We start from the raw sequence: 19,463 nt of genomic DNA, 5'->3' as shown, positions 1-19,463 counted from the left end.
CAGATGGCTAAGAAAAGTGTTTCTAAAAGACAAAACTACAAGGCTGTGGAGGATGCAGGCTTTGCTGTGGTGTTTTATTGCTGGTTGGTTTGTGACATTACCAGTGGCCAAATGACGGCTTGCTACTGCTTCTGAATAAAATTTAGGTGTTTTGTCGCTTACCTTGTCTGTCTGATGACAAGATATAATTGCCTGATTTGTGCTTATTAACCCACAATTGCAATACAAATGCATCAAGTGAATGTGCTCAGTGATTACTTAGAACACTAATCTAATGTTCCTTCACTGTAAATATTCTGATTCTCATTTACCACCGGATTACAGCCTGCTTGTCTGGGCGATACAGAGGACAAAAGATTTATGGGAAAGCAGCACTGTCGGGATTTTGTAAATGGGCTTTCCCCTATGCCATGTGCTCTGACTGAACAACCACAAGACACAGGGAGATTGTATAAAACCCAGTGCTGATCTCCACTAGTCTGGACAAAGTCCAAAAATAGTAAGAATTGCTTAGAAAAATATCCTAAATGTGGCAAAGCTCCTATATTTTGTGTCCAGGGCTAACAAGGCTGAACCAAGCTGCACCCCCATTGGCTGAAATGAAATTGCTGCAAAGCAGTACCCCTTCTTGTATGGGACCTTCCTGTGCCAAATGCCACGTGGTAGAATGTGCCCCCTTCCCTGGTGGTGTGCATACACTTTCTCTCCTCCAGTGGCATGCTGGTGCTACTGCTCCTGCCTTTCCTCCTGCTCCCTGGACTTTAAAAAGGCAGAGGGAAAACAAAGAGGAAGAGGAAGTGTGTAGAGGAGAGCAAAGTTGTAGCCTCTGCCCTTCTCCTCCACACACTTTCTCTTCTGCTCAATTTGTTCCCCTCTGCCCTTTTAAAATTCAGGGAGTGAAAGCAAGAGTAGTGACTGCCAGCAAGAGCTGGCACACCACTGGTCCAGATAAGGGGGGTGTTGGGTGGTGGAGGTTGGCTGCTTGCCCATCTGCCACCTGAGCTGGCCACCTCACTGTACCTCATTAGCAGGTCAGCCCTGCAAGCAAAAGCACACTGGCTGCAGTTCTGTGTAGTTCATTGGCTGAGGGCATGCCTTACGTACAGGGAGGCCCCAGTTTGATCTCTATCAGAACCTCAAATATTCCATCATCAGTCTGAGAAGACAGCTTGGGCTAGATGAACCCATTGCCTGACTCAGTATGCTTATACTATAAGGCTGAAGACCATTGTGTTTGGCGGTGGTGGGAGTTTTAGTTCAACAGCAGCTGGGAATGCAAGGTTAATTGATATTGCAAAACAGTGTGTGGCAGATGGGATTTCTAATTTGCAAATATTTGACTCAGGAGCTTTTGAAGTAGTTAAAACTTTATTCCTTAGGATAGTTAATACTTGATACTTAAATTTTCTCAGTAGAGAATAACAACCTCTAGCAGGGGGATAGCCTATTTGTGGTTCTTGGGCCACAGGTAACTTTTGAGAAATTCAAACAAGTAACAAGAATTATAATTAGAGTAAGCTCTATTGAGTATAGAGGCACAATAACAGTTTGACCTTTCCCCCTCTCCATTCTTTCTCCCAGTGACAGGCCGGGACAGAAGACTTCTTCAAAGAATATATGCAGGAACCTGCAGATCTCAATCTCAGCCTTAGTTCTGAATGTCTAGATTCAGCTCTGGAATAATAATGCCGATATTATAGTAGTAGTGTTGTAGTTGTTGTTGGTAGTAGTAGTACTAGTAATAACAATCAGCATGAATAATAAAAAAGATGGTGTACTGAGCATGTGCAGGGAGCATTTATCTTATCACGAAGTATACCAAATCTCAAGTATCTGGAATTGGGAAGCAGAGTTTCTCTAGAGCAGAAGGAGGGGCTTCCATGTCCATCATCTTAATTGAGCTTTAAAAACTGGGAAGGAGCAAGGAAGAGAGGGGCAATTGTGGCTGTATAACAGACAAGTCTCTTCCACTGCAACCCTATGTATATTTCCTCAGAAGTAAGCCCTGCTATGTTCAGCAGGGCTTAAGAATTGCAGGCTGTGCTGAAAGAGGGAGAAAGGGAAAGATGAGTGATGACTATGGTGAACAGGACTGAGAACTAGTAGACTTTAGTGGAAGGGAAAGCTTGCTGTAAGAGGAGAAGTAGAGGGAGAAAAGTGGTGTCCATGGTTGTTGTGTCTTCCACCCTTCACCCATATGTTTATATGTGCTATTTGGGCATTAGAAAATGTGTGTGTGTGTGTGTTAGAGAGAGAGAGAGAGAAGATCTTCATTTCTCGCTGTTTGCCTGCCTTACAGTCCCTCTGAGAGGATGTATTCAGTTGGGAAAGACTTGTAAAATAAATGACTGATTTAGACTGATAGTTCTGCAACCAAAGGTACAGCTGGAACTTTACCTATTAAAGAAATGTAGGTCAGCTACATGAATTTATTCTGTGAAGTCAAACAAACCATATCCTACATGAATCAAGAAGCAGCAATGGTAGACATTTGACTTTTACTGACAAAGGTTCAGAGGTAGCACTTCACAGGCAATTTGTACATTGCAGATGCAACTCAACAGAAGATAAATATTCCTGTGGTTGCCACATCAAAATGCAGGGATGTTTGTTCTGTGGAGCTGTGACATTCTGAAGTAATATCTCTTATCTTCTATAGCTGTAATTTTCAAACACTCTACCATCATAGAATTTTTTTCCCCATTAACTTTTCTGCTGGTGAATTATTATTATTATATATTATTTTACACAGTCAGACAGGTGTTATTGACTGGTTTGTTTTATCCAGACATCGAGTCCTTCCCAAGGACCTGGGAATGCCAGAATTTTATTGTCAATGTTGTTGCTGTTATTATAGATATAGTCGCAGAATATAGGCTGTTCCCAGTAAAGCTGCTTTTTGTAATTGGCTGATGGTGATTTCTGTGGCCCCTATGGTGCTGAGGTGCTCTTCAAGGTCTTTTGGAACTGCACCCAGGGCGCCAATGACCACTGGGATTATTTTGGTCTTTTTCTGCCACAGCCTTTCAATTTCAGTTTGTAGATCTTTGTATTTGGTGATTTTTCCTATTTCTTTTTCTTCTATTCTGCTGTCCCCTGGTATTACTATGTCGATTATTTTAACTTGTTTTTCTTTCTTCTCGACTACAGTGATATCTGGTGTATTGTGTGGCAGATGTTTGTCTGTCTGTAGTCGGAAGTCCCATAATATTTTTACATTATCATTTTCTTCAACTTTTTCAATTTTATGGTCCCACCAATTTTTGGCTTCAGGTAGCTTGTATTTTTTGCAGATGTTCCAGTGTATCATCCCTGTCATGCCTTTGTTTGTAGTCAGTCTGTGCGATCTTTTTACAACAGCTGATTAGGTGGTCCACGGTTTCATCTGCTTCTTTACAAAGGCGGCACTTGCTGTTTGTTGTGGATTTTTCGACTTTTGCTCTTATTGCATTTGTTCTTAGTGCCTGTTCTTGTGCAGCCAGTATTAAACCCTCTGTTTCTTTCTTCAAGTTGCCATTCTTAAGCCATTGCCAGGTCTTGGTGATGTCTGATTTTCCACTTATATTGTGCAAATATTGACCATGCAGTGGTTTATTTTTCCATTTTTCTGCTCGGTTCTTGACTTGTTCTTTCTTTTAGGCCTGTTTTGTTTCATTGTTTCTTCTTCTTCTTCTTCTTCTTCATCATCATCATTATTATTATTATTTTAATTCAATTTCTATACCGCCCTTCCAAAAATGGCTCAGGGTGGTTTACACAGAGAAATAATAAATAAATAAGATGGCTCCCTGTCCCCAAAGGGCTCACATTCTAAAAACAAAAAAACAAGATAGACACCAGCAACAGTCACTGGAGGTACTGTGCTGGGGGTGGATAGGGCCAGTTACTCTCCCCCTGCTAAATAAAGAGAATCACCATGGTAAAAGGTGCCTCTTTGCCCAGTTAGCAGGGGCTGCACATCTATCTCTCCATCCATCCACCCACCCACCTGATATGTGCATCCCTAGGTGGTGCATCTTATGGGTCTTTTAAAAAACAGGGAGATGGGGAAAACTCCTATTTTAACAGGGAGTACATTCAGGAGCCCTGGAGCAGCTACAGGGAAGGCCCGGTCCCGAGTAGTCACCAAAAGAGCTGGTGGTAGCTGTAACCGGACCTCCCCAGATAATCTTAACTGCTGGACACTCCCCTAGTAGATTCTGCAATAAATGTGGAATCCAGTTTGGCCCAAATACAAGAGATTTTATCTGCAAAGAAGTCATTTAAAATGTCACAGCAGGTGATCAAAGGTTCTAAATTCAAGTGCGAGGGGCATGTACTAGCTCTCTCACAACCGCTTGATAACTCTGCTGGACGTGAACTTGTGGAAGCAATGCAGGCAGAAAAGAACTGCTTCTTTGCAACTTGTATTGCCAGATCATAGATCTTCAAATGTGCTCTTTGTTGTAATCTATCCAATTTGCATAGAGTCTTCCTCCACTTGCCCTCTAGTTGTCTACTTTGCTGCTTCAGCTCCTGTAATAATTCTGAATATCACAGTGCTAATTTTGAAGCAGGTCGGAGAGGATGCTTCGGAACGATTATGTCAATTGCTCTAGTGAGTGAGTTATTCCATTTTTGCACCAGAGCACCAACAGAATCATTGGCAGAGCCCACTCTAAATCCTTCCAAGGATTCTTGAAATACTATTGGATCTAATAACCACCTTGGTGTACCAACCTAATAGGTCCTTCACCCCTTGCAGAGCTGATTTGCGGCTGTAAATTCTACCTTAACCAGATAGTGGTCCATCTGTGACAATGGGGAAATAATAGGAGACCCCATCCACGGAACGCCACCCTGATCAGAGCAAAAGACCAAATTGAGTGGGTGACCAGAATTATGCGTTGGTGCTGAGACCACTTAGGATAGGCCCATAGTTGTCATGGCTGCTATGAACTCCTGAGCTGCTCCGGACAACCTAGTCCCAAAGTGAACATTGAAGTCCCCCACTACCAACAGTTTGAGTGACTCCAGTGCCAACTCAGCAACCAAGTCTGTCAGCTCAGTTAGGGATTCTGTTGGGCAGTGGAGTGATCGGTACACCGACAAAGGTCCCAGTCTATCATTGGTCCCTAGGCTTAGATATACACATTGCCACAGAACCCAGGGGCTTTGCTGAAGATCCTAGGGCAAGCTCTAGAATGCAGGGCCAGGTCATGTAGAACCCTGGTCTGGCCTGTTAGGCCTCACCTGCTGCCTTGTGTGAACTGAGAGTGCAACCTTCATCCCCAACACTCTTATGTGACTGCACATCGGAGGGAAAGATTGACAACAGAAAACAAGCTGTCGAGAATGTTTTTGTCCATTACTGATCTTCTTCAGGAACTCTTGAAAAGCTTTCTAATCCCTGTTTCTCCAGAACACAGTGTGAAAACTACAATTCTATAGCACCAAAATATGGTCATATAAAGAACAATCCGTTTCAAGTATGTTACAAGATTGTGGGTGTATGTTAGAGTAGATATTAGTGTATGTGTTTAAATGTGACTAAATGAAGCATGCTTAAAAGCCAAGTGTCCCAAAAAGCAGCTGCAGCAGAGAGGAATCCTGATTCAGACTGCAGGGAAGAAGAGACTGACTTTCCCCCTCACACTGTTTTCCTTCTGAAAATTGCACCCCAAAGCAGCTATTTGCAGCAAATAGCGGCAGCTTTTTTGGGCACCAGTTTGATTTTGGGCTAGATTCAAATCCGACATAGTTTGGGTTCGGGGCACCTGTCAGACCGTATTCACCCATATGAAACTGCCAGGACTCTCCATGGCCCAACTGTTGACTGAGATTTAGTTGGTGGGGACTAAAGACAGGGCCTTTTCAGTTGTGGTTCTCTTGCTTTGGAATGCCTTTGTGGAAGAGCTTTGCCATGCTCCCTCTAAAATTTTTTTTTTAAATGTGAAGACCCAACTTCTAAAGAGGCTTTTTAATGCTAATCTGAAGCTTTTATCTGGTGCATTTTAAATTTTTAAACTTCCAGCTTTGAAATTTGAATTTAACTGGGTTCTGTTTTAGTTTTTATTAATTTTATTAATTATGTTAGTTTTACATTATGTTGTTTTATCTCTTTTATTAATTTTGGAGGACACCCTGAGCAGTATTGCACTGGAGGGGCAGGGTATAAATATTCTCAAACAAACAAATAGCTATTTGGAGGTAAATAGCCACTGGTGTGTGTGTGGGGGGGGGGAGGGTGGAGTACAATTTCCATGGAGAAATAGTGCAAAGTGAAAGAATTAACCTACCCCTTTCCATGTGGTGAAATCCTGGATAAAAGGCATTTCTGCTTAACCTCACTTCTTAACAGCATGTTTAGTTAGCCCTTACCGTCACAAATTGTTCTAAAAATGCAGCTTTCCTTAGCAACTCTTCTGGATCACTAGACTTATGCCTATAATCTTGAAATGCCTTAACCTCACATACTCTCTCTCTTTCTCTTTAATATCTGACAGGAATTGGGAAGAATGTCATCTGTGACCGAACAGCCACTCCACTTGATGCCTTTAATATGATGTCTGCTGCCCACTATTACCCAAAGCTCATGAGCATCATGGGTAACGTTCTCCGTTTCCTGCCTGCCTTTGTGAAGATGAAGCAGCTGATCCAAGAGGGCTATGTTGGAGAGCTGCTTGTGTGTGAAGTACAGGTTCACAGTGGGAGCCTCCTAGGCAAGAAATACAACTGGAGCTGTGATGACTTGATGGGAGGCGGGGGGTTGCACTCTGTTGGCACCTACATCATTGATCTTTTGACTTTCCTCACCAGCCAGAAGGCAGTGAAAGTACACGGATTGCTTAAGACATTTGTTAAGCAGACAGACCATATCAAAGGAATACGCCAAATCACAAGTGATGACTTTTGTACATTTCAGATGGTCTTAGAAGGCGGAGTGTGCTGCACTGTTACACTCAACTTCAATGTTCCCGGGGAATTTAAACAAGATATTATTGTGGTAGGTTCCAGTGGGCGGCTGATTGTAATAGGCACTGATTTATATGGACAGAGCAATAGCTCAGCACAAAAGGAGCTCCTTCTAAAGGACTCCACACCAGTTAGCAACTCCTTGATACCCGAGAAGGCCTTCAGTGACATCCCATCCCCTTACCTCCGGGGGACTATAAAGATGGTGCAGGCTGTCCGGCAGGCATTTGAGGATCAGGATGACAGAAGAACCTGGGATGGTCGGCCGCTCACAATGGCTGCAACTTTTGATGACTGCCTCTATGCTTTGTGCGTGGTGGATACCATTAAAAAGTCAAACCAACTAGGGGAATGGCAGAACATTGTGATTATGACTGAAGAACCAGAATTAAGCCCTGCCTACTTGATCAGTGAAGCCATGCGCAGGAGCAGAATGTCTCTGTACTGCTAGCTTTCTGTCACATCCTGGGGAAAAGTGGTGAATCAATGCAATTCTTTCCTAATAGAAGACATGACCTGATTGTCAGATCTTAGACAAATAAGTCAGTACAGGGGATAAGCCCTTCCCATTCAAACTCCATTGCTTGGTTGGTGCTGAAATATTAGTTGCATTTGAAATGCCTGTGATAGATAGACATAAAGGTTGTTCAAGAGCACGATAAAAGAAAAAACCTGTATTAACTGTTTACAAAATAGCATTATAGGAAAGTAAAATGGAAATCTGTTCATGACTTTCAGGCACATAGCTGATTCAATTGTGTTTACTGTGAAAACTGTTCAGGAAAGTCTGGTTGGACATTTTTCACCAGCCAGCAGGCTGTGAAGATGCTAAAATGTCAGAAAGTCCTTTGTGGCGGACTGGCTTCTGACACGAATGCTTCCTAGTAGCCCTGCTAATAAGAGCATGCTAATTTATCACGGTTACATTCAGTAGTGAACCATGCATCTGCATGAGTTAATAGGCAAAATAATAACACTTGGCATGAATGTGTCATAGGAAAAAAGTTGGCAATTTGGTTTTCATAGATAATATGAACCCTCAATGTTGTACCTGCCCCCGGGTAATTGACTATAAACTTAATGATTTTAAAAGTAGAAATTGTTTGAAGACAGTAGCATGTTTCCACATATTTATGCTAAGCTTCATTACGAAGCACTGATATCTGTGGAGAAATAGGGAATGTGCAAAAATTATCTACAATGTGGCCTCCCGGTTTTCAGATGTTCTCTGATTTTTGGCAAGCTCCAAAGGGAGAGCTAAATTAGACTGTTGTAGCAAAACCAAAAAAAGCACCCTGTAGCACCTTAAATACCAATTATTTAACACATTTATTGTGGTATAAGCTTTCATGTCCACTTCATCAGGTGTATGAAGTAGGTCATCTGACAAAGTGAGTCTAGCCCACACAAGCGTATGCTACAACAAATTTGTTAAGGTTCTAGGTGTCCCAGGATTCTTTGTTTCTGATTTTTGGGCCTTATTTCTAGGCTCCCGACTGGGCCAAAATTCAGCACATCATATGTTCATCAACTAAAGATAACAGCTTACATGCTATGCAGTTATATGGAGCCTTTGGGCTCCACCTCAGAGGTGCAGTGGACTTGGAATCAGGCCCTGATGCTATTCAGAAGCAGCCGTTTCTGCCAGCAGCATTGCCACATTTATTACAATAGCCATGAATGGAGAAAACTGGGGTAATACTGCTTGCAAAACTGCTGCTTCTGAACAGTGCCAGGGCTTGCTGCTGAGTTCACAGCAGCCCCAGGCAGAGCCTTGCGGCTCCATATGACTGCACAACATGCTTTAGGTGGAAATCATAGAAAGCATCATTTGGCTAAAGGTGAATGATGACCTTCCCCAAGTTATTCACCAACAATATGAATGATACTTTTTGAGAGTCAGAGATGGACACTCTTCTCTTGTTAGGAGGTGATCTCCATGATAACGACCCCATGATTGGAGTCTCATACAGCCAAGTTGTGATAATTTTGCAGTCTTGCTTTCTGTTCCTTGATGGCAACAGATGGGCCTGTTGGTTATGTTGCTGAACCCTGTGAGATCATTTATCTACATCAGGCATCCCCAAACTGCGCCCCTCCAGATGTTGCTGAACTACAATTCCCATCATCCCAGCCACAATACATTGTAGCTGGGGGTGATGGGAATTGTACTTCAGCAACATCTGGAGGGCCGCAGTTTGGGGATGCCTGATCTACATCTTCACACAGGAGAGACCACATCAATTCCACATCAAGATCAGTGAGGATTAAAAGAAAGAATTGTTGCTTTTTGTATTTGATGTTGTTAAAAGGTGGCTGTGACATCCATGTCGAATTTTAAATCTAATATTACTGTTATCTCTGGTAGCAGATACTGCTAGATTATATGTGTAGCAGATTAAGCCTTTGTCTCAGAGCCAGCTCATGTGAGTGCGGGCAGGGAATGCCAAACCACCCCCTGATTGGCAGTGTCTGAACCCCCTGGGCTTGGTGTGAAATATCCCAGGGAAAACTCTCTTAACTTTGCTAACAAACAAAGTATGGGGAACTTAGTTCCACGTGACATGAGTAGCTGGCAAGTGATCAGTGGAGACTGGTTTTGCACTAAAGGAGCATCCCCTCCTTCTCAGAGTTAACAAACTACTCTGTGAAGCTTTAGAAGAAAAAGCAAGAAAACATTTTATTAAAAAGCTACAACAATAGGTTGTCTTAGGCTTCTCAGCTTTTGGGATATAATTAAAAATACTTAGAAAGTTACAAAATTACTTCAAAAGCACCGAGAGTGTTCAGGGCGGCACACTTTGGAACCTAGACACTCAGTTGCAGAGCTTGCTCTCTCCACAGACGAGCGGGGAGCAGGGAGGCAGCCCTGGGTGGCTGGATTGGCCGCCCACACGACTGCCGGGGGGGGGGGTTCGGGGGCCGTGCAGCCCCCGGAAGCTCCAGCAAGCCCTGTGCGAGCATGCTGGAGAGACCCCCGAGCTGGGAGGCTGCTTTTAAGCCTCCCGGTCAGGGGTCTACTCATGAGTTGCTGCAGATTAGCAGAGCACTTGCTACGCTAACCTCAGCTAAGGGGAGGGGCATTTCAGCGGGTTACCCGCTTTGGTGAGACCGGGCTCGGCTGCGAGCCTGGTGGTTCTCACGGTCATACAAAATCGGGCTAGGCTCCCTTAGCCCGATTTTGTATGACCGTGAGAATAGCCTCAAGGGTTAACTTCCTGTTAACTCTTTAGGTGGGGGAGCTGGTCACTACAATATGTATATCCATATCAAACACCAAGCTGATGCTTCTAACAAAAGTGGTATGGGCATTCTAGAATTAGAGGCTTCTCTTTCTGTGTAGCCACTGAAGATGGCACATCTGCCTAAATTTTAAACTGTGTCTAAACCGTATTGATTATCATGGTTTGCCCTTAGAAACAGCATTGCCAGCTCACAACGCAGAGAATCCTCCTGTCTCCTTGGCAGCCCTGCAGCTGTAAAGGAGGACTCGGCTGCAGCTTCTGCTTCCCTCCGCCCAGGATCCCCTTGCCTACCCTCAGGTATCACCTGCTGGAATAAGCAAGTCTCTTGTTTTACCACACAGCAGGAAGAAACTGTCAAAAAGATAGGATTGTTCTCTGGGTTGCCACTTGGTAATTCTACTGGGAGTTGTAACTTTGTGAGCTTGCTGTCAGTCTTTAAGGGCCTCTTCACAAAACTGTAGTTTTCAAGATTCCTGGGAGAAGGGGGTACCGGGAGCCAACAAGAGTTACTGGTGTATAATGTAGACATGCCTTTAAACTCTACTGTTTCTTGTGTGTCAGTCATCACCAGTTTACATAGGATATTAACAAAACATGACTGAATGCCCAAAATACAGCAAGTTACAGAAATATTAATTAAGGGCCAGATTACACTTTGCTGATGTGGCCTGATCCAATGTGGAACAGAAAAAGCTACATTAATGCCAGGAATTAGATTGAGCTCTGTGTGAGTAAGGAGTTCAGTGGGACATCGTAGAAACTGCTAAGCCACTGTTGCACCCCTACAATAATACACAATTGCAGTCAATTCATGCGTTCTTTAAGGTATAAAACACTGAAGGGAAGGTAAAGAAGGGACTATTCTGCCTCTGGCTATACCAGTGCCAAGTTATCTGGTTATCTGAGTGGTATATGCTTGAATCTTGGCGTCCTCTACCTAGATGATAGGGAATTTGAGAAGTAATCTGCTAACCACAGGCTGTTCCAGACCATTATGAATGACCTCTACTACAGGACAGCCTTAAAGGTACAAAGCAAAATAATGTTATTGCCCTACAATTGGGTGTTTCCCTTGATAGCTGCATTTCATTGGCAACGTTCCACCTATGCAGGTAGTCCATGCCTATGCTTTGAAAATATTGAAGTTGCCTTTTGATTGATAGATAGATAGATAGATAGATAGACAGACTTTATTACGATCGTAGATCAGACTGTACAACAAAAAACATTACTTAAGACTAGAGCGTATAATACAAATTGTCTTTTGATACAGGGGTCTGCGTTGTCGAAACAGAGGGGCAGACCCATCTGTAAACATTTGAGGAATTCTTGCTGCATTTTACTGAGTTCTCCCCAAATATAATTTCTCCCCCACAAAAAGTGTCTTTCTTCTCCCTGCATAAAACTTGAGTTTCCCTCAAGTTTCCCCTCTGTCTGCACCCCTGTGTACAAATATAGATTAGATAAATTCCCATCTTCAGGGCCTGGAGCATTTCCAGACAGGGCTTTTAGCTCACTTCTCTTGAATGGTGTGTGTTCGCATATCGGTCAGATATACCCCGAAGTCCCTGCAAGCTATCGGGGAGCACTTCACAAATGATTTGGCCTATTCATTTTCCTTTAAGAGTGTAGCCCAATTTATGTCTGGGGTAAAAAAAAACTACTTTGACTGGGGGCAAATTCAAAATCGCAGTAAACCCTCTCAGTAAACCCGGGCCGCAGTAAAGCCTGCTGTCTGGAAATGCTCCTGTTCAACAAAAGACAAAAAGCTCACAAAAAGCGGAAGTCAAAGAATCAGGGTGCTCTTCATGAAGAGGACCTTGATCAAAACATTGGCTTCTTTGGGGAAGGTTTCAATGGCAGTAACTGTGTGATAAAAGAAAGCTCTGTTTCTACGCAGGTAAATCAATAGTCCAAGTTAGTTCCTGATGTTATCCTGTTCATTTTTATGCCTTTACATATTCAACAAAATTCCTTTTATACAAAAAAATGATTCAGTTCATTCAAGAAAAGAGCACTCTTAGAATCAACGGGCGTTATTTTCAAATTGTACAACGAATTCCAACTTAAACACCTATAGATATATTTCCCAAGGTCTGTACATAATCACTCAGCTTACATTGGCTCTGGAACATCATAACTACCAGAGCTCAACAGTGAAGTGGAATCTGTTTATCTTTCCCTTTGGTATCTACCAGTCTTTAAGAGTTTAAAGCCTGCTTTGCAGCTAGTTACTGCATTATCTCAGTACTGTACTTCATCGCATCTTTAATCACTGAGTGATGTTCTTTGAACAGCTCCACAGGGCCTGTTACCTCTTCCTGCTCCTGTCTTAAACTCACTGATCCTGCCAAACTGCCTGAAAGGACCAGCTGCCAATGGAGGGGTAAGTGAGTAGGATGGACGCAGGAACGGGTTGGATGGCAACACTAAGGAGAAGAGAACACTTCACTGCTAAAATGATCTTTAATTTCCCCAGACACCTAGATCCTTGTGCTCAGCAGCACAATGCACACAGCTGCTGCTCACAAGGTCTCGCCATGTGCACATGGAACTAGTAGGCGGGGCAAATAACATAAAGTAGAATATATTTAGCAGAGGGAAGGGGGAGGAAGTTTCAGATGTCTTCAGAAATGAAACTTTGCTTCAGAGGGTAACTTTGTTCTGAAAAATTTGATATAGATAATCAAAGGTCCTGTACTTGATGTTGCTGCAGTGCCAGCCACCCTAAAGTCTTGAAAAGCACTTGAAGAATGCCTAACATGTTTACTTTATCATGATGCATAGGTTTTCAGTTTTAAAACACAACAACACAGCCAAACCTGCTTGTGTCATCCTGCCGTTTCATTCCAGCATAGGCAGGTCTGGTCAAGTCGGGCATCTCTTTGTTTTGCTGCCATTCTCATTAAACAAGATGGTGCAGTAAAGATGTTTTTAAAAAGCAAGCAAGCAAAGAAAAAAAGTTATTTAAAAAAAAAGAAAGCAGAAAACATTGGTACCCAGCTCTGTAAATCTTTTTATGTATAGAGTTAGCATACCATCTTCTGCCCATGGCTGACTGCAGCTCCTTTCTTCATCTGGTTCTTGAATGATGCCTTGTTTTTGCTTTTTGTGTGTTTTATTATGTTTAACCTTAAAAAAACAAATCTGAGTGTACATTTATTGCTGTATTATATATATTTATTGTGTTTTACAAACATATATATGTATATATAGAGAGAGATACAAGATGCAAACTATATAATATATAAAATGTCAATGCATGGACATTTTATGTACAGTAGATATTTTAAAGAAGTTATTTATCAAACAAAAGACGTGTGTGTGATAAAAAAAAGAGTCTATATTTTATATATCTATACTGTAGATAACAAAATGAAACAACATTTAAACTACTGTATAGCAAAAGGATTTGGGGATATTTTTTAAAGGAAAGAGCAAAAGCTGTGATTGTCTCTAGTCTTTTAATAGCCCAGCTACTTTGAAAGGAAGCTACCTGCTGTGGCCCTCAGCTGCCCCCAAAGCTGCCTTTTTGGCCTGCTCCCTGGAAGGACAATCTTCTTGTGTTACCTTTTTTATTTTTTATTTTTTTTAAACATTGCTTGGAGAATGTGGTTCCTTATAGTCAGCCATGAGCATATGTGCGGCTTAAAACATGGTTTCCTGCTGTTCTAACATATTTGAATTTATGGAATACAAAGAATCTATACAATGAATAAAGACATAAAAGGAGATAGGATTTCAGCTGTCAGCTCTTCCTTGGATGCGCTTTCTTTCTGCAGTGAAATAGCTTTTCCGTCTTTTTTTCTTTTTTCTTTTTGCCATCTGCTATGACTGTTTGATTCGACATACCTGAATGAAATCTCCAATATTCTTGCTTCTCAAAGCTGGCTGGGAGGAGGGGGGTGGAGACGAGAAGAAAAGGATTTAAACTGTCTGGAGCCCCCACCCCGCCCTGATTAAGCTGCTGTTAGAAATATTACTATTCAACAACACACACACACACACACACCCTGGCATCCCTCAGCTTCTCTTATATGTCAAGATGTATAGAATTCTGTTAGCATTTGGTATGGAATAACATATTACCATTTTGAAGTGCTGATTGCTGTTGCAAAGTTACAACAGAACTTTTTGGAATATTGGACTATTGAATATCTGGGGGACATCTCAATCTTGGCACATGTTTTCAGCATATGAGAACAATTCAGGGACAGGCCGACTGGGCTGTTTCAGACATCAGGTGGGGCCAAGGGTTAATTGTGAGTGTGTGAGTGTATCTATCTATATCTATATCTATCTATATCTATATCTATATAAAGTATAAATTGATATTTTAATAGTAAAAGTTGATGGTACTTGATTCATATAAATACTTACAACAATAAATATGCTAAAAATATTGATATGAAAGCCTGTAACAATATGCCAAAATTACTTTCATAGTTGTCCTTAGTATCCAAAAAGTTCATCAAACATATATTAACTAGATCATTGATTCTTATAATTCCTGGTCAAGTCATAGTATACAAAAAGTCTTCAAACATTTGTTTGTATACTATTACTTAACTGGCTTGTTTCTAACTACAGTCAGAAGTAGAATTTTTCCAACTTGCATACTAGCAGAGGAAGCGGGGAGCATATGTTCCCAAGGCTGAGAGATGACCTGCAAAGCCAGAAGCCAGGGTTTAATCTGGGCTGTGTGTGATGTCTGAACTGGCACATGCTCTCTCTCGCTCTCTCTCATCAAACACTGCAGGCTCTAGAAGCTTCAACAGTGACCAATTAATTGCTGGTACCATCTTCTGTGCCCCTTTTGCTTCCCTTCACAAAACACTTTGCAGGGTTTTGGTTTGGTTTGGTTTTTTGTGGGTTTGAACTTGCTTCCATCAGTTTTACCAGCCAGTGGTTTAAACATGATAAATGTTATGTATCATCCCTTGAGATTGGTGTGATGCCTGCTGATGGCACGAAGGCTTCTTAAAGGAGGGGAAAGCATTGGTGAGAGTTCCTTAGAGAAGGGGCGTTGGCAGGGGTGGTGGGTATCAGTCAGGTAAACAGATTCTTTCTTTCTTTCTTTCTTTCTTTCTTTCTTTCTTTCTTTCTTTCTTTCTTTCTTTACTTACTTACATTTATATCCCGCTCTTCCTCCAAGGAGCCCAGAGCGGTGTACTACATACTTGAGTTTCTCCTCACAACAACCCTGTGAAGTAGGTTACACTGAGAGAGAGAAGTGACCGGCCCAGAGTCACCCAGCTAGTTTCATGGCTGAATGGGGATTTGAACTCAGGTCTCCCCAGTCCTAGTCCAGCACTCTACACCATGCATGCAGGTTGGTTAGTCTATTAGCTTTCTATCTCTCAGATCCTCACACAGAACCTCCCACATCCATACTAGTGAAGAGGATAAAAATGAGAAAACAGGCTTGTAAATTTGTGGGACATTAGTGTAGGACTGCAGGGATAAAAAGTCACCATATGTTTGCCTTGCTTCTTTTGCTTCCACAGGCGGTTTAGCAGTAGCCAGGATGGATATTTATATCTAATCTTTGTCTGTGTTAATTCAAGGCCTCCTTTTATATCTGAGGTAAGAGCTCATTAACTCTCAATGGAACCCACAGGGGCACATAATAAAAACAAGCGCTAGAGATACAGCTGGACAGTGAGAATATAATTACAGTATAGATTAAGTAATGAAGCAGGTAAACATCAGCACAATAGAAAAACTTAAAAGAATCTCTATATAGCTAGATTATCAAAGAATGAGGTGTGTGCTTTTCCCCCTAAACAAATTTCAGCACTTGTTAGGGTTGCCAAATAAGCAGTGGGAAAGCCTGGCCTGTGCCTTTAACTACGGTTTGATCTGCAAAGGTCAGGTAACTTGGCCTTTGCATGGCGATAAACCTCATTGGCTACTATCTGCACATTGATCTTTTGTTAGCACGGCTAACTGCTTTATTATAAACTTATTATTATTACATTTATATCCCACTCTTCCTCCAAGGAGCCCAGAGCGGTGTACTACATACTTAAGTTTCTCTTTCACAACAACCCTGTGAAGTAGGTTAGGCTGAGAGAGAAGTGACTGGCCCAGAGTCACCCAGCAAGCATCATGGCTGAATGGGGATTTGAACCCGGGTCTCCCCAGTCCTAGTCCAGCACTCTAACCACTACACCACGCTGGCTCTCCACTCTTAGCCACTCTGAGATCTGTTTGTGGTAAGACAGGATATAAATCCCAGTAATAAGAACAGCCCTGCCGGATCAGGCCAAAGGTCCTTCTAGTCCAGCATCCTGCTTCACACAGTGGCCAACCAGGTGCATCTGGGAAGCCCACAAGTGGGGGAAATAGGGCAACTGCCCCCTCACACTGGTGTTCCCTAGCACCAGAAGTTCAGGAGCATACCACTTCTGATCCTGATAGAAGTGTACAGCTGTCAAGGCTAACAGCCATTGGTAGCCCTATCCTCCATGAATTTGTCTAATCCCATTTAAATACCATCTAGATTAAGTAAAAATAAAGCAAAGATATAGCTGTAGCTGTGGGCTGAAGCTAGCATCCTACATTACTGGACAAAACTCAGTCTTGCTGGCTGTTTTGTGTGTGTGTGTGTGTGTTGCCAGTGGTTTGTTTCTAGGCAGGCCCCAGAGGTGTATCTAGGGGAAACAGCGCCTAGGGCAAGCACTGAAATTGCGCCCTTGTCCAAACAGGAATGATGGGACTTGTAGTCAACAATATCTGGAAATCCATGTTAAAAGGAACACTGTACCATCTAGGCATGGTTGTTGACAGGCGTAACTATAGAGGGGGCAGGGGGGGCACGTGCCCCGGGCACCATCTTTTCTGGTCACGTGGGGGGCGCCGCCATGACCAAATTCTTTTTTTAAAAAAATTAATTTTTTGTTAATACAAATGTTTCCTGCTCAGTGCAGCAGCGCTGCAGCAGTCAAGGGAGTGTGTCGGTGCCCCCTTCCCCACGAGCGGTCCCTTCCGTGCCGCCTGCGCCCCCCCCATTGCTTTGCTGGCGCCTGGCGGCCAGTCAGTGGCCTGGCTTGGCGGCGGCGGCGGGCGCTTGTGAGGAAAAACCTAAGTATAATGTAGTATGTTGGGGGGCGGGGGGGCGCAGTGGGGGGGCGCCATTTCAGTGCTTGCCCCAGGCGCCGTTTTCCCTAGTTACGCCTCTGGTTGTTGATCAAAACCTGAAAACATGAGCCATCTCTGTAAAAGACTTAGAACAACAGTCAGGAGTTATGTGAGGATTCCAAGTGTCATTTTCTCTGTCTCATATCATGCTTTTAAAAAAACATGACTTTGTCCTAGACTAGAGGATCACCTGCCCAAATAGCCACTAGCAAAATAGGGGAAGAAGAAGGTGGCGGGGGGGGGGTTCTATAAACCAGTGAATGATTCCTACCAGCCTTTGTCTTGTGATGACTGTTGGCTCATGATGGGGTTTATGTGCATTCACCATTCTAGTGCTTACTTTGACACTAGGAGGGAGGAGGATACATTAGTTTGCCACACTAGACAGAGGCATTTGCAACAGGAGCAGACAGCCAAGTTCTGCCAGGTCCAAAACCAGCCCCTGCCAGACTAAGAAATCATTGTAATTTGCCCCTTCCGGTCACAAGCAGTGTGCTGTTCTTTTATTATTGACTCTAACTCTCAGATATCTCAGTCATGGATGGAAAATTCAGGGTCAATTTACAAGAGACACATTTTCTACATGGGAGTTTCTTCTGTGCAGGTGTTGTGCAGAAACCCATGTGTAGTGACCGCCAGGGGCATAGCAAGGTTGGAATGGGCCCAGAGATGAGATTTTAAAATGGGCCCCCAGCCCCTCAAAGTCCAGGGTGTCCACACACCCCAGGCCCCCCAAGGATTTAAGTCTGATATTTCAAAATAAGTATGCTGCCTGGAAATACATTTCACTGAATACACACATGCACACTTCACAGTATATAGCGATATACATTGAGTACTATATGTTTGTGCTACTTTTAATGCCTAGAAAACACTAGAAACACTAATTATTAAAATGGCCTCCTCGCTGCAGATTAGCAAAGGAGACTTTCAACCATGCAGGGTGAGCCTATGTTTGTTTTCTCAGAATTCTGAACAAATTCAGTAAAGTTTGATGCCAGGAGATTTTTCACACAAGGCTTTTAAAGCCCTTTAACACACATGTCCTCTGGAATGGAGGTGCTGCATTCACATGTTGGCCAGATTTACCCTGAAGCCCTGTGAGTTATTGGAGAGCAGTTCACATACAAGAAAAATAAAATCAAATAAAAGCACAACACATGCTTCACAGTTCTCACTCAAACCTTCTGGGGTGCAAAACAACTTGAACATAAGTGCATCAATTAATTAATTAATTAATTAATATTGTTTGTTCCAGAAGTTTTTGTAATTTTCTGCCATGAAACAAGCAACAGGTCTTTTTAGATAGTAAAAAGCCAGAAAATTTTCAATCTGTTTTAAATTAAATATTCAGAGACTTCTCAGTCTCCCCCCCACCCCCCGATCAAAGCCCTATGGCAAGCAGATCCCTATATACCTGGGGTGGGGGGAGGGTAACCACAAAAAGGAATTCACAGTCTACCTTGCAAAAGCTGTGTTGGATCGTCTGGGCAGAGAGTCTGTGGCAGAGAACTCGTCCATCCTGCCTCCTTCCTGGCTTGCGGGGGAATGCCAAGCTCAGGCTTCAGGGAGGCCTACACTGGAAGCCCCGCCCACCTGCCAATCAGCTGAGAGGCAGGGAGAGAAGAAGAGCTCTCTGCAGTTTGCAGGCTGCTCCGATCCAAGGCCAGAGCCGCAGGGCAAGGCAAGCAGGATGGCAAGTGGCTGAGGGGCCCTGGGGCCGGGCCAGTGGGCAATGGGGTGGGGGTGGCAGGAACTGGTGTGGCGCCCCATCCTCATTGGTGCCTAGGGCACGTGCCCTGGCTGCCCCCCCCCCCCCAAGTTCCACCCTTGAATGCAGGTGGTGTGCCTTTCTCTTGACAAGATGCATCCTTTCTTGCCTCATTGCAGGCACTGTCATGGTTAGGTGTGCAGTGGCTTGTGATATCCATGTTGAGATCTGATTTGGCAATTTTGCTGAGCCAAGGCAAAGGGATGTGTATTAGTTGCTAGGCAACAGCAAGGGACTTTCAGCTGCTGATTTGTTGGCTCCCCAACCCCCGGGCCAAATATCCCATTTACTTTTGGAGTTGGCTCTGGGCTAGCATATATTGATACAGATATGAACTATTCCCTATCAGA

General features: G+C 43.1%; 1 protein-coding gene across 1 annotated transcript in view; it reads left to right on the top strand.

Moving 5' to 3' along the window:
* The window catches only part of GFOD1 (glucose-fructose oxidoreductase domain containing 1), a 93,252-nt gene extending 79,314 nt beyond the window's left edge, over positions 1–13,938 (top strand). Inside the window, exon 2 of the mRNA XM_053247526.1 lies at positions 6,486–13,938. Within this exon, the coding sequence (XP_053103501.1) occupies positions 6,486–7,405 (920 nt within the window). The 3' untranslated portion in view covers positions 7,406–13,938. The remainder of the gene's footprint in view (positions 1–6,485) is intronic.
* The last annotated feature ends 5,525 nt before the right edge of the window (positions 13,939–19,463 follow it).

The sequence above is a fragment of the Hemicordylus capensis genome, chromosome 4 (genome assembly GCF_027244095.1).
Source record: "Hemicordylus capensis ecotype Gifberg chromosome 4, rHemCap1.1.pri, whole genome shotgun sequence".
Classification (NCBI taxonomy): domain Eukaryota; kingdom Metazoa; phylum Chordata; class Lepidosauria; order Squamata; family Cordylidae; genus Hemicordylus; species Hemicordylus capensis.
This window is presented reverse-complemented; position numbering and strand designations above follow the sequence as displayed.